General features: G+C 41.4%; 1 protein-coding gene across 2 annotated transcripts in view; it reads right to left on the minus strand.

The window, feature by feature from the left end:
• Positions 1-3,537: 3,537 nt before the first annotated feature.
• Positions 3,538-24,724, minus strand: part of DCP1A (decapping mRNA 1A) — a 117,945-nt gene continuing 96,758 nt past the window's right edge. For both annotated transcript variants that reach the window (XM_089681853.1, XM_089681854.1), the window contains 4 exons: positions 23,974-24,666; positions 15,529-15,594; positions 11,955-12,161; positions 3,538-7,264 (listed from right to left, as the gene is read on the minus strand). In XM_089681853.1, coding sequence (XP_089537979.1) covers positions 7,184-7,264; positions 11,955-12,161; positions 15,529-15,594; positions 23,974-24,666 — 1,047 coding nt within the window. In that variant the 3' untranslated portion in view covers positions 3,538-7,183. The remainder of the gene's footprint in view (positions 7,265-11,954; positions 12,162-15,528; positions 15,595-23,973; positions 24,667-24,724) is intronic.

The following is a 24,724-nucleotide window of genomic DNA, read 5'->3' on the forward strand; positions in this document are numbered from 1 at the left end:
TTATAAAGCACCAATAGTTCACTCAGCTGTACATTACAAAGGGGGACAGAACATGTGACAGAACAATAACAATACAATGCAAAAATGGGTACCGTGTTGCATGACCGTGCAATTGTCATTCAAAGTGCAACAGCACTGAAAGCTGAAAATTGGCCTGGGCAGCAAAGGGGTATAAGTGTCTGGTGGACAAGTGGTTAAAGGTATCGGTCAGCTGGCCACCTTCTCCACCAATCTTCCTTTGAATGAATTAAGACTCAGAAACACGTTGTCCAGGAAATGGTAACCTCCCAGTGTCTGGAAAGGTGTTACACAAATTTTTCTTTAAGGCATACTCAAGATGTTTCATTCTCTGCTCCCTCTGAGAAGGCAGAATGAGCTCTGCAACTTTACCCTTGTAACTTGGATCAAGAAGGGTTGCCAACCAGTATTGATCCCTCTCTTTGATACCATGAATCATTGGGTCCTTTTGCAGGCTTTGCAGAATCATGGAGCCCATGCAGCGTAAGTTTGAGGAGGTATGAGATTCTGAGTCGGGGTCACTAAGGATGACACTGTCAGGAACTACCTCATCCCAGCCATGTACTACTCCTTGCTGGATTTCTGGAAACATCCCTTGAAGACTACCGTATGTTATCCTCTACTTCCATGCTGCCACAATCCTCATCCTCCTGTTTGTACTGCAGCCACGCAGGAATGGTATCTGCATAAAGGGGGCCTTGAAAGGAAAGGAAGTCCTTCTCTTCCTCCTGCTGTTCTGCCTCAAGTGCCATGTCCATGAGGGAAAGTGTCACTGATGCATGCATTGTCGCAGCTCACCATCCTTGTGGCCTCCTCATATAGTGACAGGACAGTTCATGCATCCTTTATGAGCATCCATTGTCGTGGTGAAAAGAAGCCAAGCTCCCCTGAGCCTGTCCTTGTGCCATAATTACACAGCAGGGATGTTGAATTTCTATCTCCCGACGCCCGGGACATGTAGTTCTGGGTGCCAGGCAGGGCAGGTTTTTTTTTTTACCTTCAGCCCTGCTGCGGGCAGGGCTGAAGGTAAAAAAAAATGCTTGCCGAATGCTTTCACACAGTCCCAGCCTCTCCTCCCCCCGTGTGAAGCTCCCCCCACCCACTGTCTCCACGGCTTACCCATCTGTAGGCCCAGGACCGGCTCACCGCCAGCAGCTAGATGGGAGGGAAGAGAGCATTCATGTCCGCTCCCCTCCCCTTCTTGTCCTGACCCGAAAGTAACATTATGATGTCACTTCCGGGAGGCCGGGAAAGACTGTAATGCAGTGCGATGTGCACTGCATTACATTCAGGGCAGCAGAGGGGAGACATCCAGAGTCTCTTAGACTTTGGATGTCTCAATAAAGAGAACCTGTCACCAAAAAAAATCATCATATAGAGGACATTGTCCCTTATTTGATGAAAAAAAAAATTACTTAAAAAAAAAAAAGAAAAGAAAAAAGTTTTTTTTATTGTAATGTCTTAGTCTGTAGAGTTCAATGAGTTGGCCCACCCTTTGCAGCTATAACAGCATCAACTCTCCTGGGAAGGCTGTACACGAGGTTTAGGAGTGTGTCTATGACAATGTTTGACCATTCTTCCAGAAGCACATTTGTGAGGTCAGGCACTGATGTCGGACGAGAAGGCCTGGCTCGCAGTCTCCGCTCTTAATTCATCCCAAAGGTGTTGTATTGGGTTGAGGTCAGGACTCTGTGCAGGCCAGTCAAGTTCCTCCACCCCAAACGCGCTCATATATGTCATTCAGGGCCTTGCTTTCTGCACTAATGTTGGAACAGGAAGGGGCCATCTCCAAACTGTTTCCACAAAGTTGGGAACATGAAATTGTCCAAAATGTCTTGATATTCTGATGCCTTAAGCGTTCCCTTATCTGGAACTAAGGGGCCAAACCCAACCCCTGAAAGACAACCCCACACCATAATTCCCACCAAACTTTACCCTTGGCACAATGCAGTCAGGCAAGTACTGTTCTCCTAGCAACGGCCAAACCCAGACATGTCCTTCGGATTGCCAGACAGAATAGCGTGATTCATCACTCCAGAGAACACATCTCCACTGCTTAGAGTGCAGTGGTGGCATGCTTTACACCACTGCAGCTGACACATTGCATTGCACTTGGTGATGGAAGTCTCAGACGCAGCTGCTCGGCCATGGAAACCCATTCCATGAAGCTCTCTACGCACGGTTGCTGTGCTAATCTGAAGGCCACACGAAGTTTGGAGGTCTTTAGCTATTGACTGTGCAGACAGTTGGTAACTTCTGCTCTGTCACTTTACGTCGCCTACCACTTCATGGCTGAGTTGCTGTTGTTCCCAGTTGCTTCCACTTTGTTATAATACCACTAACAGGTGACCGTGGAATATTTTAGTAGCAAGGAAATTTCACAGATGGACTTATTGCACAGGTGACAACCTATCACGGTACCATACATAAATTCACTGAGCTCCTGAGAGCAACCCATTCTTTCACATATGTTTGTAGAAGAAGTCTACATGCCTTGGTACTTGATTTTATACATCTAAATCCAATTATTTGGAGGAGTATCCCAAATTCTTTGGCAATATAGTGTATAATGAAATCCTAGGGTACACAGAACTCAGCTGGACCATTTACATTAACTTCCTCTCTATGGTCTTTTCCTTTCTATTCAAAGGTTAGCCCATACAACCTTGTTCCACTTTTGGTAGCTTTTCTGAAGGACAGGGGGCTTTGCTCCTGTTGTGTAGAAATTTCCCCCAATCTGTCACTATGGACAGGGCTGTATGACTTTAGCTGATTTACTTATACCATCTGCTTAATTATTTGGTGTATACAACCATTATAATATGATGGCTGTTTAGTACCCAGTTTTTTTTTTGATTTTTTTTTTACATACCATGAGATGGCACCCTGTTGTTGCAGATGTAACTTAAACGTTATGTAATCTGTTGCACTTTATGTGAAGTCTTACATTTTTTTATTTCATGGCATAAAACAAACATAATAAAAATGTAAAGGTCAATTCTACCTTAGTTTCTTTCACCTATGTTTCAAGATACACCTATTTTTCAGGATGTAAAATAAAAAAAACCAGTCACAATCCACAAACCCCACCCTCAAGCTGCTTTACCTCTTACCTCAACTGTGGATTTATTTTCCCTGCAGCATCAAGCATTTTAATATGGCCCACACATTATAGGTCTGTGAATTAAAGTTTCATCTGCTATTACAATAGAAGGACTCGTAGTTCTCAAAGTAGTCCATGTGCTGTGACATCACCACACTCATAGTCCATTGTTTACTTCCTCCAGTTCAAAAACTGGACCTGGGCCTGGAGGAACAGTCATCAGGAGCCTGTAGATTGTACCCGATCATGCACTGATCGTGGATGCAATGCATTGCAGGCTCCAATCAAAAATTGTAATAAATGCACATTTTTTTTTCATTATGGGTGCACTTTCTAATTTTTTTATTAAAAAAAAGTGTCTAAGCCTTTAGTCTTTCAAGGATTTAGTAAATAAATGACATCCAAACACTTCCCCCTTTCCCAACCAAATGTGCTTTTTTATTTACACAAAAATGTACACAAGAACTAAAATTTCAAATAAGTTTAGATGCAATATCAGCATGGCACTTAAAATAAGTTTCATTAAACATAAAAAAAAAAAGAATTTGGCTTTTTCCGGACACAAGAGATCATCATTAAATATTGCTTGCTCACTATATTTTAGACAGACTGTGCTGTTAACGTTTATATTTTCTGCCACATTCTTTGCGCATAATACTTTGGTATAGCAACAGCTCATTTTAGGCCTCATTCACACTGGGCATTAGATGCGGGCAGAAAGTACAGGTGCACCATGCAGCCCTGCTGCTGGCAGCCTATAACAGTCTATGAGAGGCTGACAGCTGCTGCGCCTGGAAGGTGCACTTAAGTGCACTAACATTTGGAGCAGTATGCAACTGGGGGTGAATGCCCACAACACAGACTACTTGCATTAGGGGGCATTCATCCCTGGGAGCACACTGCCGTAAGCATTAGTAGCACATGATGACCTGTCCAGCTTCAGCTAAACACCCAGTGTATACGAATCCTTATAGTGCATTATTTAAAGAAAATAAAACCACTGACTGTTCAACAGATCACCAATTTCCGGTAGTATTGGCTCATTAAAGTTACTCCAGGCAGCTACTAAAAACACAGTTAGGTATATATTACAAAAACATTAAAAGTATTTATAAATGTGACCACTACCCATACTCATTTTTAATATCACCCTCTTTAATCTCTTGAACATCAGGCTTCACTCTTCTATAGAGGGGGCCAGCACTAGAATTCAAACAGCAAAACAGTGGTCTCAATATAACACTGGAAGTGTGCTGATTTGAAAGAACAAATTGATCATTGTGACTGCTTCTTCGGTGTCTAGTGAGTATGCTGACTGTGCATCCTGGAGCAAATATTCCTGCCAAACTGCATTTGAGGTTCAGAACCGGCTAACACTGTCTGGCAGCAGTGTCTGTATAACAAGACTGGCTAAAAAAGAATTACAAATATTTGGCAAGAAAAACAGTTCAAATATACAGTATATGCCTAAACTGTGTTTTCAGTTTCTTGCCTGGAGCTCTTTAAATTGACCCATCTATAAATCGTACAAAGACCAACCAAGCAGCAAACACCAGCGGCCAATTGGAAATTGTCATTCATTTTAATGGTCATTATAAGATGCAGATGGCTAAAGTTTACGGTACAAAACAGTTTTCCTCATTAACAAGGTTCTGTGCACACTTGTGACAGGACTGCCTTGAGACTGTACTTGTGTTTGGGCATGCAAAACAAATTTGTTTCAGTTTTTAGGACATCCTGGAGATATAAATCCTTTGTTTTTATCATGTTTCTTGGGAACTTCAGTTGTCACATCTCTGCACACCTATGGCCATGACCAGATCTGGTACTCCTTGACTAATCAGTAATTTATTATTATGGAGAACAATGAGAAATGGGAATGCCCAGACGAGGATGGAAACCACCAACAACAAAGTTGGCCACTGATGGAGTCTTCAAGAAATCTAAAAAGGCAGATGGTGAACTAAAACATCTGTTTTTGGTTGGCCAACCTTTTAAAGAGACACTGTCACATTTCCCATTCAGAGCAACGTTGTGTGGAAAAAAAAAAAAAAAGAAGCATACTATGCCTCTTTCCACTACCATAATTATGTGACCTATGGTAACAGCACCAAAAAGGAAATGAGCAGCAAGCAGACCAGCTGCCAGAATGATACTGTACTTCAAGATTATCAAATTCCAGTGATCCACCAGGGAACAAATTGATTCTCTTTTAGTTGATCACTGGTTGTCAAATGGTGAAATACCAAATAATCAATAGTCCATAGGATACCACAATAACTAGTGCTGAATGTATAGCAGGGTATCTGAATGGGGTGACTGCATTTATGCTCCTAATATACAGCAATAGATTACTAAGACAGGTGCTGCGCAAATCAACCAGATTCTCTTTTTATCTTAAATCTGTGATTGAAATGTGGCTGGAAAAAAAAAAAAAAAATAATATATATATATTCATTCATTTTAAAGCCAATGATTAAAATTGTAAAATCAAATTACTTTAAAGGGAGGGGGGGAGAAAAAAAAAATCAAGTAGTTTCTAAAAAGAATAGGATGGTTTGGAATTTTAAGAACAGAATAAGGAAGATTTCCTAAAATAAAAAAAATGTTTCCTTTAAAGTTAAACTCCAGACAAAACTTTTTTCTCCTTTTGATTTTGAATAAAAGGTAGGGAAGGTTTATGTTGAGTTTTTATTACCATCAGAAGGGCTCTTCGTGGAGGTTTCTCACTAATTCCTGTCCACCCGGAAAGAGAGGCAAAATCTTCAACTGGACACATACAGGAAGAGCTATTTTTTTTTTTTAACTTTAGCCTAAATTTAAACTAGTCTAAATTTTTATGACTGTAGCCTTCTGGACACTTTCCCTCGGTGACACTTTGTCTCAGGGACAGAAAGTAACGGTAAGGCGTCATACATACGGGTGCATCCTGAGCCTACATAATCACTTCCCTGGGACCTGCTTTAACAGCATGCAGCCATCCACTGAAATAATTTAGAAGATGAAGCTGTATGTGGTTATGCGCCAGGGGACATGCAAAGAACTCAAAGGGAAGTATGCTTTGAACACAGAATGCATTAAGAGCATAAGTCCATGTGCATGTCTTACACAATCCCCAATACATAACCATGTACTGCCTCATCTTCAAAGGCACCTCAATGGGCCACTGTAAGCAATTAAGCAGTCGCTGTACAGCCGTGTGCATGAAACCAAAATCTCCCCCAAAACTCATGCTCACTCTATCCCAAATGAGCCGTGGCTCTAACAAACATTTAAACCAGCTGCTCATTGGGTGGCTACAAATTGCCTGTATGTCAGGTTTATCACCCGATGATCCCCCATACATACGAGATGATCTCATACAGAAAGAATGACTTGCTTCCCGTATGTTACTATTCATCAGTAGGGTTTTGGAGCAGCAAGAGATGAGTGAAGGTGGCTATGCAGCAAAGCTAAGATTTTAAAGGTTTGCTAAAGCCGCAGGTATTCTTTAATGGAAATGACTTACTTTTATTGTATTTTCCATTTCATACTGGACCGCGTCTGTTAATATAATTTAACTATTTCTATATTTGTCTAAAAGTCTGTTAAAGAATTTACTAAAAAAAAAAAACATTTTGTAAAACTCTGTGCTACTAATGTCTTCTGGTACTGCACAGCTAGAATTTCTGGTGCATTTAATGTAAAACAGAACACAAATTATTTTTATTCTGGGATGGATGTATAAAACTGATGCCTAAATAAAATGGTTTCAGGTTGTAACCAGTCAGATGTTGGAATTCATTTTCTAACTTGATAAAAATTAAACTTGGAATGAAAATGGTAGATGTAGTACTAGCTGTACTGTTTTGCTCTAGTATTTCTAAACTGGCCACGTAGTGTAAAGTATAGGCATGAGAATGTATAAATCTGCAGATTACAGGGAACTGATTACATTAAAGCCAGTAGAAAGCCAGACCATGCAAATTGACATAACATATCAAATGATCCTTCTGTCACCAAATGATTGGCGTCGTTTTGGTTGTAGGTTTGTCATGAAGATGAATTTTCCATTGCTTTATCTTATAGTTTGACATTGTCCATACTTTTGGTAAGCACTTGTAAATAAGCTTCATGAACTGTATTGAGAAAACTGGAGTCATTCTAGAGCAAAAATAAAAGAGGCATATTAGAAAATCACATCACAGCACCTCAACATACAAAAACGCCAAAATCCACACGTTCCTAACCCCAGAAACCACTAAACAGCTCATCCACTCCCTCATCATATCACGACTCGATTACTGAAACTCCCTCCTCACTGGCCTGCATCGCCGCTGGCTATCCCCGCTTCAGTCGATCCTGAATACGGCAGCCAGACTCATTCACCTTTCCAACTGCTCCATCTCTGCCACCCCTCTCTGCCAATCCCTCCAGTGGCTTCCGATTGCGCAACGGATCAAATTCAAAATCCTAACACTGATGTACAAAGCCGTCCACCACACTGCCCCGAACTACATCACTGACCTAATATCCAAGTACCACCCAACACGCACACTCCGCTCCTCACAAGACCTCCTTCTCTCTAGTTCCCTGGTCTCCTCCTCCCATGCCCGCCTCCAGGACTTCTCCCATCCTCTGGAACTCCCTGCCCCAACCCATCAGATTATCACCTACTCTCCTCTCCTTTAGGCGCACCCTGAAAACCCATCTCTTCAGGGAAGCCTACCCCACCCCCTGCTAACTTGCCGACCTCCTCCACTCTTCCTACCACTCCATCCCCCACAGCTATCTCCTCCTGTGCCACCATTCCCTCCCTCCTAGATTGTAAACTTGAAAGAGCAGGACCTTCGATCCCCTCATGTTTTGCATTGTATTGGTATTGTTCTGTCACATGTTCTGTCCCCCTTTGTAATGTACAGCGCTGAGCGAACTATCGGCGCTTTATAAATACTGTATAATAATAATAATAATTGATAGTCTCCATATCTATTAGAATTTCATCTCATTTTGTTTTAGCGCAGGTTTTTCACCATACATTTTAAACCAGTATCAAAGCTTTTATTATTTGACATCTTCAGTGTGAGAATTGTATTCTAGTATTGTTCTAATAAAGAAGTCCATTTAAGGTACCACGCGCATCTTGCCGCTCTCTGCAAAAAGTGGCCAAGAGAACAACTGCCATTAATGTCAAAGCAAGATGCAAAGAGTGCACCATTATATAGCGTAGCAATTCATCCAATGCAAGACAAAAGTTTGGGTACCATTCACACACCATTTACAGTTGTGCTCAAACGTTTGCATACCCTGGCAGAAACAGTGACATTTTGACACCGATATTGAAAATATGACTTATCAATGCCAAAAAACTGTCCTTTAAGGATAGTGATCATATGAAGCCATTTATCATCACATAGTTGTGTGGCTGCTCTTTAAATCATAATAACGGAAATCACCCAAATGGCCATGATCAAAAGTTTACATAGCCTGGAATGTGTGGCCTCAGACACACAAGGTGAAACACACATGTTAAAATGGCAATTAAAGGTTAATTTCCAACATTTGTGGTTTTTAAATTGCAATTCATGTCGGTGTATAAATAGTCAATGGGTTTGTTAGCCCTCATGTGGATGCACTGAGCCATGGGGAGCAGAAAAGAATTGTCAAAAGACCTGTGTAGCAAAGTAAATGAACTTTATAAAGATGGAAAGAGGATATAAAAAGATAACCAAGGCCTTGAATATGCCAGTCAGTACTGTTTAATCACTGATTAAGAAGTAAAACATTGTCGGATCTCTTGACATTAAGGTCAGGTAGACCAAGAAAGATTGCAGCTGCAACTGCCAAAAAAACTGTTTGGGATTCAAAGAAAAAAAAACACAGGTAACCTCGAGAGAAATACAGGCTACTCATGAAAAAGACGGTGTGGTTGTTTGAAGGTGCACAATACGATACTTGAACAAAAATGAGCTGCATGGTCGAGTTACCAGAGAGGCCTTTACTGTGCACGAGAAATCTTGTGAAAATTGCCAGTATTTTCTGACAACATGCTGCACTCATCTTGCCAACAATTTGCATTCTTCTGTACAAAAGCTGTGCATGGGACACTCTTGGACTTTCCAGCACGATAATGACCCTAGACACAAAGCCAAGTTAACTCTGCAGTGGTTACAGCAGAAAAAGGTGAAGGTTCTGAAGCAGCCATCACAGTCTCCTGACCTTAATATCATCAAGCCACTGTGAGGAGATCTCACAATCAGCAGTTCATCCAAGATGACCAAAGACTTTGCAGGATCTAAAGGCATTTTACCAAGACGTATGAGCAGCTATACCACCTGCCTGAATTCAGGGCCTCAGACAACTATTACAAAAGACTGCACACTATCATTGATGTTAAAGGGGGCAATACATAGTATTAAGGACTAAGGGTATGCAGACTTTTGAACAGGGGTCATTTCACTTTGCTTTTTACCATGTTTTGTTTTATGATTGTGCCATTCTTTTATAACCTACAGTTGAATATGAATTCCATAAAAAATAAAAGAAATACGTTTTGCCTGCTGACTCTTTGTTGCTGACTGTTTTCTTTAAAATGGTACTGTACGGTATATTACCAATTCTCCAAGGGTATGCAAACTTTTGAACACAACTGTAAATCCAAGCTACTTTTGTTAATGGCTAACATGGTACAATATTCTGCTGCTGTTTTAATTAAAGAGAAAATCAATGATCAAATTCACTCACATGGTAATAGTATCAGATCACTTATCTGTGGTTTAGAGATATTTTCCCATTATTCAGTCCAGAAATCCCCATGCCATAGTCAGCAGCAGGGTTAGTACCATAACCTGTCCAGGATGTTGGGATTGGTTGTCACACTATATAGAGGGCAATGTTTAGCAGTGCGGCTCAGCTATGTCCCCGCTCCCTTCTCACAGCTCCTGCCTATGAGACCAGGAAGAGGGAGCAGCAGTGCTGCAGAAGGGACAACGCTGGATTGGTGGATCGTTGTCACAACAAGTAATAGAATGTTTTTAACCTTAATTTAGAGAATGCATTAAGGTAAAATATGTTTTGACTTTAGAACCACTTTAAAAGGTGCGCTAGCAATTACCACAAAGATTCAATCTAGGAATTTGGCACTAATGGGCTAACTCACTTACTTGCTCTTATACCACAATTCTAAAATCCAGAAATCCCTATCCATATAAGAAACATTATTTAAAATAGTCACAAGATAATAATAGTGCACTAAAGAGTATCAGGTAAAATATCAGGAACTGTGAACAAAATCTACCTTCTCTCGGCTACTAGACTCCACGCTCTGCATTGTAGGACAGTGGTCCTGCTAAGTCAATCCCAGCATGCCACACACAATTCATCACTAATACCCAACATTGGCTGCAGCATGAGGGTCCATAGACTAGATACTGGGATTCTCTCTGGGCCATGGATAAGTGATCATATACTGTTCCCTTGTGAGTGCTTATGACTGATTTTATCTTGACAAAGTAATTTCTACACTATGTTGGTGAACTCTATGCTACTTCCATCTTGCTTTCAAAATGGAGGGATGACCTCACCATGTCCATTGCCTACATCACGGTTTTTCTTTGCTTTTATCTTAGTACACACTTTTTTTTTTTTTTTTTTTAACTACTGGCTCTAAACAGGAGCCTTTACCAGGTTCTTTTACAAAGCCTCCCCAGGGACCAATAAAAGAGCCCAGAATGTAGGGATAGGTTGTGAAGGATAAAAAATTGAAACCTAAAATCAAGATTTGAATATTATTTTAGCACCCTATATTATGGATCTGTTGATGACTTTAACATGCAAATTTTCACACATGATAGCCTCTGTTTTTACCAATTTACACAAAATTATCAGTGCTTCTATGTCCTGTTGTAGAAATTTTCCTTCACTTCCTGTTCTAGAGATGCAACCAGAAGTGAGAGCACCAGCCTCGTGCATTACCTAGGATGATAGCTTTATTAAATCCAAAGTTAAAATATACTCACAAACACTGTGGTAACAAAGGCATAGCAAATACAAACAATGTATATTATATAGGGCGTGCTTGTTAGAGCCCAACCTCTGTTGCTGTAGGATAAAGGTACCAGATTTTGATACACAGACACATCCTAGGTCTTATTTCCTGATCCTATAGACAGAGCTGCACTGGACGGCAGGATGTCTCACCTGGATCTTATTACACCAGATGATGAGTCTTTTTAACTATTTATCTTGTAAGTGCAATTTATCTATTGTTCACTAATAAATTGTCTATACTGCACTTAGAGGCTCCTTCCTCCTTTTTCGTATCAAATACATAGCAACCAATACACAGGATCAGCTCCCTGAGGGCTCTGAGGAAGAGGAGACTGCTCAACGAAACGCGTCAGCAACAGGAGGGTCCTCACAAGATTGAGTGCTGATCCTGTGTATTGATTGATTTGTATTTGATATGCCTTTGTTACCACAGTGTTTGTGGGTATATTTTGACTTTGGATTTAATAAAGCGATCATCCTAGGTAATGCACGAGGCTGGTGCGCCCTCTTTTCCCTTGTTTTTACAGCTATTGTCTGTGGGTTCCTCAACCGACCCTTACAGGGCAGCAAGGCCTGTGCTGGTACTGGACACATGAAGGACCTGATACAGTTCCATTCTAGTATACCACTCTTGAGCACAGGGGACTATATATTTTTAATGGTCATAATGATATTAGGACAACTAGGAGAGGGTAAATCTACCTAACCAGTACAAAGCAATAAAATTGACAGGGGTTCTCATCCATACCTGCACTATCAAAAAAGCCTAAAAACAAGGTTTGGCTTTACATATGTCTTATTTTACCTTCAGAAGATGTAGAAGGGTTTCCTGGAGCTGAGCACGGCTAAGGGCAGGGCAGGGTCTTGTCCGTTCCACACCGTGATGCATCAGGGGTGGAGTCCCTGTCCGATCAGCCTGTCCAGTGTGCTTAGGAGGAGGTTGCTGGAACACACTGGGAGACCACAGGACAGATGTGACTTCAGTACCTGTATGTGCGGCATACTGCGGAGCCTGAAAAACATGTAAATAAATGTAATATTTAAACCACTAGACCTCCAGAAGGTTTTACCCCCTTCATGATCAGGGCATTTTTTTGCTATTCAGCACTGTGCTGCTTGAACTCGCAATTGCAAAATCATAGAACACTGTACCAACTAAATTTATATCTTTTATTCACACAAATACTGCTTTCTTTTGTTGGTATTTGATCGTAATTCTGTTTACTTCATAAATGAAAAAAAGACCGAAAAGTTTGAAAAAAACTATATTTTATACTTTTGGTTATAAAACATATCTAGTAAACAAAATATGAAAAATATCAAAATCTCATAAATTTAGGCCGAAATGTATTTTGCTACATATCTTTTGGTATAAAAAAAATCCAAATAATATATTAATTTGTGTTAAAGTTATAGCGTTTACAAACTATGGTATATATACTGGAATTTATGCAGCTATCAACACTATACATGTAATGGTTATGATCAGAAACTTATACTGTGACTGTGATAATGTGGGGGGCAATCCTGCACTAGCAGACACTGGCATGGATATTGCTAGTGACACTAATATAATAATAATAATACTGTACACTGTACTAATGACACCTGCTGGGAAGGGGTTAACATCAAGGGGCAATGAATGAGTTGACTGTGTGCCTAACAAGTGTAATATGTGTAATGTGTGCTGCGTTTGCTCACAGATCTGGCTGTTTTTTTCTCCCTGCTTTTCATGGAGAACAGCCAGATCGCTGTCCTGTTTACACAGAACTTTGTGCTGTGATTGGACACAGCTGATTAGCAGATTTCAGCCTAAATCAATGCCTGAAACCTGCTGACAAACTTGTGCTGTGTCCAACCACAGCAAAGGACAGCAGGGGGTGCATGCACGCACGTCTGAAAACCCAGAAGTAGGAGGTGAGGTACATGCACGTTGCCTAGTCTGCATCTGCTGCCCGCACATAGTAGATGTACTGTGAGCAGGCAGCAATCGGTTAAATAAAAAGCCACAGAAAACTGGCTCAGAGAAACATATTTGAAAAAAATATGCAATTGTAAAGCTCATTTGTAAAAGGCAAATGCAAATAAAATGTAGCACGACCAGCCTCTTTTGCAGATCATCAATTGTATTCCAAACTATGAATACAAGGATAAATATCTGAACTGTATTTGGCTTTTCACTACAACACCCCCCTCTCCCCTACATCCTTTCCCAATAATAAAAAAAAGTTCTGTGTAAACAGGACGGTGATCTGGCTGTTTCTTCTCCATGAAAAGCAGAGAGATAAAAAACCAGCCAGATCTGTGAGCAAACGCAGCACACATTACACATATTACACTTGTTAGGCACACAGTCAACTCATTCATTGCCCCTTGATGTTAACCCCTTCCCAGCAGGTGTCATCAGTACAGTGTACAGTATTATATTAGTGTCACTAGCAATATCCATGTCAGTGTCCATCTCAGCCAGTGTCTGCTAGTGCAGGATTGCCCCCCACATTATCACAGTCACAGTATAGGTTTCTGATCATAGCCATTACATGTATAGTGTTGATAGCTGCATAAATTCCAGTATATATACCATAGTTTGTAAACGCTATAACTTTAACACAAATTAATATATTATTTGGATTTTTTTATACCAAAAGATATGTAGCAAAATACATTTTGGCCTAAATTTATGAAGAAATTTTGATATTTTTAATATTTTGTTTATTAGATATGTTTTATAACCAAAAGTATAAAATATAGTTTTTTTTCAAAATTACATCCTTTCCCAATAACGCAGATAGTATAAGAGGAATAAGGATCCTAAAGCTGGCCATACACTAGTAGAGTTTAGTACAAACATTTGTATCACAATTCTCATTTGAACATAGAACATTCTTTCTTGCCTTCGAGTCAACTAATCTTGTTCAAAAACCCCTAAAAATGTCATCCCGACCTGCTATTTAAATGGAATCTTCAGTCTCATTCAGACAACAGATTAGGATATAGCCACTGACAAATGCGTGTGCATCCACTGCAGGCAGCCCAATAGAAGTGGACACACAAGCAGTGCTGGGATGGACACAACTGCATGTCAAAGTTTGACAGGGGGCAGAAGCAGGTGCACAGATCCGAAAACAAAGCCTCTGCCAGCAGCTCTGCAGGAAGGACGGCATTAATCACCTATCTGAATGAGCCCTTAGATGTATTAAACCAGTGGTTCTCAACCTTCCTAATGCCGCGACCCTTTAATACAGTTCCTCATGGTGTGGTGACCCTCAACCATAAAATTATTTTCGTTGCTACTTCATAACTGTAATTTTGCAGTGGGAGGAGTAGTGCCACATCATTGGTGTCAGTGAGAGGAGTAGTGCCACATCATTGGTGTCAGTGGGAGGAGTAGTGCCACATCATTGGTGTCAGTGAGAGGAGTAGTGCCACATCATTGGTGTCAGTGAGAGGAGTAGTGCCACATCATTGGTGTCAGTGGGAGGAGTAGTGCCACATCATTGGTGTCAGTGAGAGGAGTAGTGCCACATCACTGATGTCAGTGGGAGGAATAGTGTCCCATCATTGGCATCAGTGGGAGGAATAGTGCCCCATCATTGGTATCAGTGGAAGGAATAGTGCCCCATCATTGGTGTCAGTGTGGGAGGAATAGTGCCCCATCATTGGTGTCAGTGTGGGAGGAATAGTGCCCCATCATTGGTGTCAGTGTGGGAGGAATAGTGCCCCATCATTGGTGTCAGTGGGGGAATCGTGCCCCATCATTGATACTAGTGTGGGGGGGGAATTGTGCCCCATCATTGGTGTCAGTGGGGGGGGGGGGTAGTGCCCCATCGTTGGTGTCAGTGGGGGGAGGAATAGTGCCCCCCCCCCCCAAAAAAAAAAATAAATCAAACGTGTACTGAAAATAAAAAAATTTCATGCAAAATTCTACTAATATCTGGTGAGAGTAAGAAACAAGAAAGGGTTAATCAACATAAAGAAGCTGCTCAGCAAATAGGATTTCATCAATTTTTAAATATCTACTTCTGAATATTATGACACGCAACTGATGTTTGACTAGAAGGAAGTAAAAGTAATTTTCCATCTTCTAAGATTAACAACCATCCATCAAAGGAAATACGGAATAAAGAGGATATTTTTTTTTGAAGCGAGATCTTCACACTGAAATATCAGAAAAACAGATCATTGTCTATATCTGTACGAGCCGTTCTTCTATTCCTGGACTGTGGCTCTGCATTTATAGAGACGATTATTGCCTGTAGGCTCAATGTTATCTCTTTTTCATTACAAAGCCGATGTACAATGCTTGCCAGCAGCATGCAGAACAGTTGGCATCACTGCCAACGCTCAAGCTTTGTTATCAGTTTGAAGTCATTACTTACAGCTACCACCTTAGATACACCCAAAGGCTGGGCAAATGATTCAGGGTCCTTCTTTTCATGAGAATTCTACAGAAAACAAAAAGATAAAAAGTGAGATTATAAACAATTATGCAGTGTATACCTGGATCATTCATGCTAAGCAGTCTTGGCTTATGAACACGGGTAAATGTCTTACTTGAAGCAGAACTTTGAGATTGCCAAGACAATGAAATATGCCACACCTAGCAGACACAGAATATAATGCTCGTTTTCCCAGGAGATGATTTAACACAGAGGAAAATGTACAGTTCAGGCTGTCAGGACCGGTCCCATAAAGCTGCTCTTATTGCTGGTCTTCCAACCAGGTGTTTCATTGTCTCTTTTCTCATCATCATCATGCACAATGAAGAACCAGCAGATACCACCGATTCTACATTGTACATGATGATGTAGAGCAGTGGTTCTCAACCTGTGGGTCGCGACCCCTTTGGGGGTCGAACCACCCTTTCACAGGGGTCGCCTAAGACCATCAGAAAACACATATTTCTGGGGAAGAGTCCAACAGAGGGATGTCTGCGGGGGGTGGAGCCTAAACATGGCGGCGTCGGAGAGCACGATGTGAGTGCTCTCCGATAACCTCCAAACTAACCTTCCGAGACCCTCATGGAGTGAAGCCCTGCCTGCTTGAGGAGGGCTCCAAGCGGAGAGAGACTGGCGCGTGGAGGAGAGAGGAGAGCGGACACGGACCTCCGGAAGGTGATCTCGCTGCGGAGACTCCAGGGCGGCTGTCGGGTTGCCGGGGAGACGAAGCAGGGCGGTGTGAGCACGCTGCTCGCCGCAAGGCATCACTGGGAGACAGAGACGCCGGCCGGCTCCCTGTCAGAGCGGCAGTGACAAGTCGGCTCCCCCTGTGTTACAGGACTGGAAAGCTGTGCGGCCAGTGGAGGAGTGAAGCAGGAGAAAGGGACCAGCTGAGGAAGACCTCGGTGGGAGAGAGGAGGCTGGTCGGTGCTCTAATGAAATAAAGTGTTGCCACCTTATAGCTGCCTTTATCCCCCTGGCCGGCTGTTTAATCCTGGGTCAGGGAGACCCATAAATATTAGGACAGCTATTCTTCTTCCCCAAGACCATCCTCAAGGAGAGAGAAAGGAGGTGGAAAGAAAGAAACTGAATATCGGATACCCCGAGGAATCCCCCCCAGGACTGAGCAGCAGTGAAGGCCCTCTACATAAGCCTGGAACCACCGTCCGGAGAGGGGAAGGGTGAGTGAAAACTGTTGGGGGCCTATTGCATGGTGAACCCCTGAGTGATACAGGCGTCCAAGGGGTTAAAGAGGGGAGGATTCCCAGGGGTTAGAAAAGAAGAAGAAAGGAGGTCCAGGTGTCCCAGGAGAGTAAAGGAAATAGGAAAAACTGCAAGGCTATCAAGATATATAGAGGATATGAAGAACAAAGGTTCCAAGGGAGCAGGGCCCAAAGGGGCCCAAACAGGAACAATAAAGAAATTTACATCTTATGGAAATACTACACCAGAAAGGGCCCAAGGTGCAAAGGGGGAAATGGACATTAGTTCAGGAAATAGCCCTAGGTTATCATTGGGCATAAATAGCAGCGGTAGCCAACAAATAGTGGAGGGCTTGGGAAAAAAAGAACCAGAAGGTGAACTACAACTACCAAATAAGAAGGAGATGGCAGAAATGTTTCAAAATCTGGAAAAAACGATAAAACATGAAATGACAGCTATTCGAAATGATTTAGGCCACCTTCTATTGAGAATGAAAGAAACGGAGAAGAAAGTTAAAATCCAGGCCCAGAAAATAGATAATTTAAAGGAAAGAATAAGCCAATTAGAAAATAACCAGAAAAAAATGACCTATAGGATGGAAGTTCAAGAAAATAAAGAAAGAAGGAGTAATCTTAGAATACGAGGAATCCCAGAGACTGCTAAAGGGGAAATACTATATGAACTAGTTAAAAAAATCCTAAACTCCATAAGAGATAAACCGGAATCTGATGGGATCGACCTGGATGGAGTGTTTAGGGTAGGAAAGTTCAAACGGACTACTGAGAAGGAAAGATCGAGGGACATAATTGTCCAGTTCCAAAATTTTGGGGCCAAAGATGAGATCTGGAAGAAGACCAAGGGAAGACCATTAGTTAAGTATGGAGACTTGACTATCCAAATCTATGCGGACTTAACAGTAGAGACCCTAAGGAGAAGGAGATCCCTGAAACCCCTGTTGGAGCAAATGAGAAAACAGAATGTGCAGTATAGATGGGGTACCTCAGCATTTCTGATTGGCTGGAAAAATGGGGTCACAGCGTATTTGAGATTTCCGGATGATTTAAGAGATTTTTGTGATAGACTGGACTTGCAAAGAATGGAGATAGCTGGCTGGGAAGAAGAGGAAGAAGATAAAGGAAACATAAATGTTAAAAGAAAAGAGGACTGGCAACAGGTCGGGCTGAGGGAGGCATCGGGGGTGGAGGAGGAGGAGAGGGAGAATTAAGTAGAAAACAAATTTTTTTTTTTTTTTTTTTTTTTCCTTCTCTCTCTCTTACTTCTCCCTCTCGCCCCTAGCCTTCCCCCTCCGGATGCCGAGACCCGCTTGGAGGCTCCGATTAAGGCAGGGAGGTAAAGAGTAAAGACTTTTTGACAGAGAGAGGGAATCGGGGCGGTTGGAGGAGAGGTGAACCGTACATAGGCGGAGCTGACGCCCCAAACTTTAAATCAATGGTGGAAATAGATCCACAAATGATTTGTAGGCAGATTATAGGCCTAAAAACGGGTAGGGAAAAAAGAAGGGGGGATGGGAGGGGTGGGGGGAGGTGGGGAGGGAGGGGGGAGGGGAAGAGAGTTGGGTGGGTGGAAGGGAGGAGAGGAGGTATTGGGTCAATACTCTGCAGGACAGAAGAGATGAAGAGGAAGAGGCAATCTGGAAGAGAGATGGACTTAATTGGGAAAGATGGAAGAATTACAGTTTATAACCTATAATGTGAATGGGCTGAGTTGCCCAGGGAAGAGATTTAGGTTGTTTAAAGAGTTACATCATAGGGCTACGTCAGTGGTATTTTTACAAGAGACGCATTTTGAGATAGAGGCAAACGTGAAATTGAAATCCAAATACTATCCAACATGGTACTACGCAGATTCCCCAATTAAAAGAGCAAAAGGGGTTGCAATAGGTGTGGCAAAGAACATGAGATTTGAGTTGGAGGATAGAAGAACCGACCCGGAGGGGAGGTTCTTATTTTTAAAAGGTAGACTCCAGGGGATTGAGTGTACTTTAGCCAATATATATTGTCCCAATAAAAACTCGGAGAAGTATATGAAGGGCTTGTTGAAAAAATTAATGGACTTTAAAAAAGGGCGTTTGATAGTAGCGGGAGACCTAAACTTTTGTATGGACCCACAAAAAGATAATACCTCTCCTGTGCAAAGAGAGGGGAGTAGGGCTCTGAGAGCTATGAAAAAAGTGATGCATGAATATCAACTAGTGGATACTTGGAGAATAAGGCATATGAAAGACAGAGACTATACCTTCTTCTCGAATGCACATGAGATATACTCGAGATTAGATTATATCTTAATAGACCATCAACTAATAGATCACCTGGTAAAAATTGACATAGAGACAAGGACGTTCTCGGATCATGCTCCGGTCGTGATGAAGTTGAGATGGGGAAGAAGGTGGACGGGAGGATTAGGGTGGAGGTTAAATGAGGTCCTTCTTCTGGATGAGGATGTAGCTCAGAAAATCGAGAAAGAGATTAAGGAATACTTTAAGGAGAACGAAACAGAGGAAGTATCGATAGCTACAGTCTGGGAAAGTCATAAGGTATTCATAAGAGGAATCTTGATTGCGGCTGGAGCAAGGAAGAAAAAGGAAAGAAGAGAGAAGGTCAGTGGGCTCTTAAAAGAAATATTAGACTTGGAGCAGATCCATAAGAAGAAAATAACAAAAGATACGAGACAGAACTTACTGGATAAAAAAGAGGAGTTAGAGAGGTTGATGGATGAGGAGAAGAGAAGAGTATACAACAGGGTTTTGAACGAGAGGTATAGATGGGGAGACAGACCAGGAAGATATTTAATGAGAGCTTTGAATAAAAAGAAAAATAGGAATTATATAGAAAAGATAAAAAGTTCAAAGGGGGAGCTGGCCCACTCAAATAAAGAGATTATTAAAGTGTTTACGGAGTACTATAAAAAGTTATATAATATTAGCCCCCAAGACCCTCTAAAGGAAATCCAAGAGGGAATTAATGAAAAAAAGATGACATACTTAAAAAATGCGGGATTACCAAAACTAAGTGAAGCACAGTTGAACTCCCTAGACGTAGAAATCTCCCAGGAAGAAATGAAAATAGCATTAAGAAGTACAGGAGGGGGAAAAAGTCCAGGTCCGGATGGCTATACAGTTAGGTACTATAAGAAATTTAGTGAAGTATTGTTACCCAAACTGGAGAAATATATGAATGCACTGGGAGGTGGGATGGAAATGAGGAGAGAATCCCTACAGGCACATGTAGTACTTATTCACAAGGAGGGAAAGGACCCATCGCAGTGCTCCAGCTATAGACCCATCTCATTATTGAACACAGACACTAAACTGTATGCAAAGGTGTTAGCAAACAGGTTGAGAGATCTGATGCCTGAATGGATCCACGGAGATCAGGTGGGCTTTGTACCGGGGAGAGAAGGTAGAGATAATGGCTTGAGAACCCTGATGCTTATTCAGAAGAGTAGAAGAGGGAAAGCCCCGGTGGTGCTCTTGTCAATTGATGCGGAGAAGGCATTTGATAGAGTGGACTGGGGCTTTATGATGGACAACTTAAAAGTGCTGGGGTTAGGAGATAGAATGCGAGAGTGGATAAGTAAACTATATAGGGAGCCCACTGCAATCATCACGGTAAATGGGGAGAGATCAGAACCCATTGGAATGTCAAATGGTACAAGACAGGGCTGTCCTCTGTCTCCCCTGCTATATGTATTGTCACTCGAACCTCTGCTGTCAATAATAAGAAATAGTGGATCGGTAAAGGGAATTCAGATAGAATCCATAGAACATAGAGTAGCGGCCTTTGCGGACGATTTATTGTTCTATGTGGGGAACCCCCGAATAACTCTCCCAAATATAATGAAGATTCTGAAGGAGTACGGTGAACTATCAAATTTAAAAATTAACCCAACGAAAACAGAGATCCTGAATATTAATATATCAAAGAATGAAAAAGAAAAATTACAAAAAGAATTCCCCTTTATTTGGAGAGAAAAAGAGATAAAATACCTAGGAATACAAATCACTGCCTCATCCAAGCATTTGTATAGAGTAAATTATATCTCTTTGATTAATGAGATCAGGGAAGATTTAAAAAGACTAGAAGGAGGAAATCCATCCTGGATAGGACGTATAAACTTAGTCAAAATGGTAATTATGCCTAAAATACTGTATAGATTTCAAATGGTACCAATTAAAATTCCAGAAGCCTTCTTTAAGATAATGAAAAAAATGTTAACAAGATACATATGGAAGAATAAAAAACCTAGAATAGCATATGAAACATTGAGTAGGACTAAAGAGAAAGGGGGATTGGGTTTACCAGATGTCAAGAGATATTATAAAGCAGTGGTTTTGGCAAGAATATATGACTGGACATTTAACCATAAGGGGAAAAGTTGGGTAACAATAGAGAATGAGCTTAGTGGAATTGGATTGAGTCAGATGATATGGGTCCCACCACAGTTTAGGGGAACCAAAGAAAGCACAAGTATTTACACTTTAAATGTCTTTAGGGTATGGGACAATTTACATAAAAATATGAAATGGGAATTTAATTCAACATTAATGCCTCTCACGAATTCTGAGTACTTTCCTCCGGGAAAGAACAAGATTTCGGGGAAATGGTTTAGAAAGGAAGATACCCAACTGAGAGATGTATTGGTGGAGGGGGAATTGAGATCACTTAAAGAGTTAATAGAGAAGAAGGGAGACATTTTTTTTAGAATGGATGAGTGGAAATACCATCAATTGAAAAGTTTTATTGGAAAACTACCGAAACCTTTGAGAATAAAACAGGAGTGGAATATGTTTGAAAGGTTGTTGGAGACACGAAGGGATGGGAAGCACGGTGTTTCAAAAGTGTATAGAATTCTCACAGAATTAGACACAAACACAAAGTTAAATTTTATGACAAAATGGGAAAGAGATATGGGAGTTGAGTTTGATGAGGATAGACAGAGAAAGATGTTTAGATTGATACACGATAATGTTAGTATGAGAGAGGTGGAGGTTAATTATAAGTTTGTGACACGATGGCACATCACACCGAGTGTTGAACACAAGATGAATGGGGAAAGTTCAAATATGTGTTGGAGAGGATGTGGAGATATGGGCACGGTGTTTCACATGTGGTGGGAATGTCCGAAAATCCAGGCTTTTTGGAAGACAATAGTCAAGTTGATTAAAGAAATAACGGAAATTGACATAGGATTAGATCCAACGACGTGTCTCCTACACGTTGTGGAGACATCTGTAAATAAATATAAAGATTCAGGTATTTGGTACTTCTTGAATGCAGCGAAAGGGTTGATACCCAAGTTTTGGCGGAAAGTCGAGGTACCGAAGGAGGTGGACTGGATTAACAGAGTAAACCAGATAGGTAGAATGGAAAGATCATATCATATGCAGGAAGACAGAATGGGAGTATATCTCAGGAGATGGGAAAAGTGGGAAAGAGCAAGATTGAAAGAGAAATATAAGAAAACATAAACTAGGATGTTAACATAACACTAAAAAGCCTCAAGAGAATAGAATGGGATAGAGTCTGCAGAGGGGGAAGAGGGGTGGGAGGGAGGGGTAGTGGGATGGGAAAGAAAAGAGTTTTAAGTAAGGGAAAGACAGAAATGTTATAAATGTATACTTGTATGAGAATTACTTCCCTGTTTGAGTTTTTGTATTAACATGAAAAATTTAATAAATATTTAAATTAAAAAAAAAAAGAAAACACATATTTCTGATGTGTAAAGAGCAGCTACTGTGCTGAAAGCAGCTACTGTGTTGAAAGCAGCTACTGTGCTGAAAGCAGCAGTATTGAAGGTAAAACGACACTTCATGAATTATAATTACTGGGTAAATAATTTTATGGTTGGGGGTCACCACAACATGAGGAACTGTATTAAAGGGTCGCGGCATTAGGAAGGTTGAGAACCACTTATGTAGAGGGCCTGTCCATATTTCAGGGCTGGAGAGCGGAGGCATGAAAGCTGGCTGCTGTGGGACTGATGTAAGGCAAGTAATCCTGTCTAAGATAATACACTAGACAAAACAGACATTATATTGTACATATGCTAAGGAAGGAGGAGGAAAACAATTAAATTTTTTGGGCCAGAGTTCCAAAGAAATATTGTGGTGATGAACACAATTCTATTATCCAAAACTAGTGGTGAACCGAAATGAATATTCTGGTGCCGAATTCAATAATGAAAATTCAGAATGCATGTGGCCAAAAACCGAACCCGAACTGTTTGTGTATGTGGGGGTGGGGAGGCTCCAATTTTTTTCTACTTTCATGTATATTTTGATTTTGTTTTTTAACTTATGATTGTATTGCTATCACATAGGGGACCAATAGTCCCCTATGTGATAGCATATGAGTGACAGGTCATCTTTGTAGGGGGGTAGTGTATGCAAGGAGGGGGCAGGAGAGGAGCAATGTATATAGTGAGGGAGCAGTGTATACATAGAGGCTCCCTCACTGGCTGTCACTATATGTCAGTGCCGGTTTTTAAATGCAATTGCCAGCTTTTTTTTTTACTTCTTCACTATAGCTCAATGAGCTGTGACTTTCCCCGGAGCTTCAGGGAACTGTTTCTTTTAGCTCAGAAAGGAAACTAAAAAGGAAACTTTTTTCCTTCTCTCACCCTCTTCTCACAGGGAATCAGGCATGAGCGGGAGCCAATGGCTCCGGCTGTTGCCAATCAAATGCTGTGAGAAGGGAGCAGAGGGCAGGGCTAAGCCACACTTTGTGTGTCTATAGAGGCACACAGTGCAGCTCAGGAGCAAGCCCATAGGTGTTCCCCCATAGCAAGCAGCTTGTTATGGGGACACACCGAGAAGAGGAGGAGCCTGTAATGCTGGCAGGGGCCCAGAGAAGGAGAGGTTCGGGCTGCTCTGTGCAAAATCACTGCACAGAGCAGGCAAGTATGACATGCTTATTATTTACACTTTTTAAAAAATGTTAGCATTTACAATCACTTTAAACACTTCTTTTCCCTTAAAATTGTACCCATTTCCAAACTGTCTTGATGATCCAGTAAGTCATAATTTTATGTAACCATCCTACAAGAATGACATACCTAGCACCACACAAACCCGTTATTAGCTGTAGATCCTAAAGACTGTAAGTTATATCATATTTTCCACATGCATTATTTTCATACGCTATGGAGAAAGACAAAAAGTACCTGAAGTGACGGTATTAACAGAGGTCCAGATGACAATGCTTTCAGGGAGCTTTCTTTGAAACTCTCAGGTGTTGCCAGCTGACTTGCATTACTGGAGAACTTGGGAGCTATGGTAGTCTTGCTGATGGGCTGAGACGGTAATGAGTCAGGCTGTGGAGTCAGTTTTAACTTGTGTAGAAGATCCATGCTGGGATGAGATGAACTGGAGAAGCTGCTACTACGGATCGGCACTAAAGGTGGAATGAGGGGCTGACCATGGGGAGCGTTTACAACGTCCGATACCAACTGGCTCATAAGGGGGGACATTCGATTAACAAGTGCAATACTGGGTCCATGTGAAACAGAGGTGCCCAGGACTTCAGAGGATGAGCCAAGACTGGGACTAATACATACAGGAAATGTACTAAGTTTCTGGGAGTCCACTGAAGTTACAGGTCCTTTAGAAATAAAGGATGGTGGAAGGCAATTTGGGTGACTAAAATCACTAGCACTACAATTAAAACTTCTTGATTCCGCTTTCACTACCACCGGCTGGATAGTCGTTGGCTGCAGGATAGTGTTGTGTTCCCCTAAATCTGGTAGGAAGGGCTCGCCAACTTCAAGGTTAGTGTAAGCAAGCACTGGTGGATCTTTTGCCATCGAAGTTCCAAACAGCTCTTCAACTGTCAAGTGTTTTTGTACAGTTTGGAAAGCCTGGAAAAAAAAAAAATCCTGAATGCTATACATCCATCTACAACAACATCTTTTCTTC

This window comes from Staurois parvus, unplaced genomic scaffold, assembly GCF_062004578.1.
Source record: "Staurois parvus isolate SC_StPar_1 unplaced genomic scaffold, SC_StPar_1.0 ptg000282l, whole genome shotgun sequence".
NCBI classification, from domain to species: Eukaryota; Metazoa; Chordata; class Amphibia; order Anura; family Ranidae; genus Staurois; species Staurois parvus.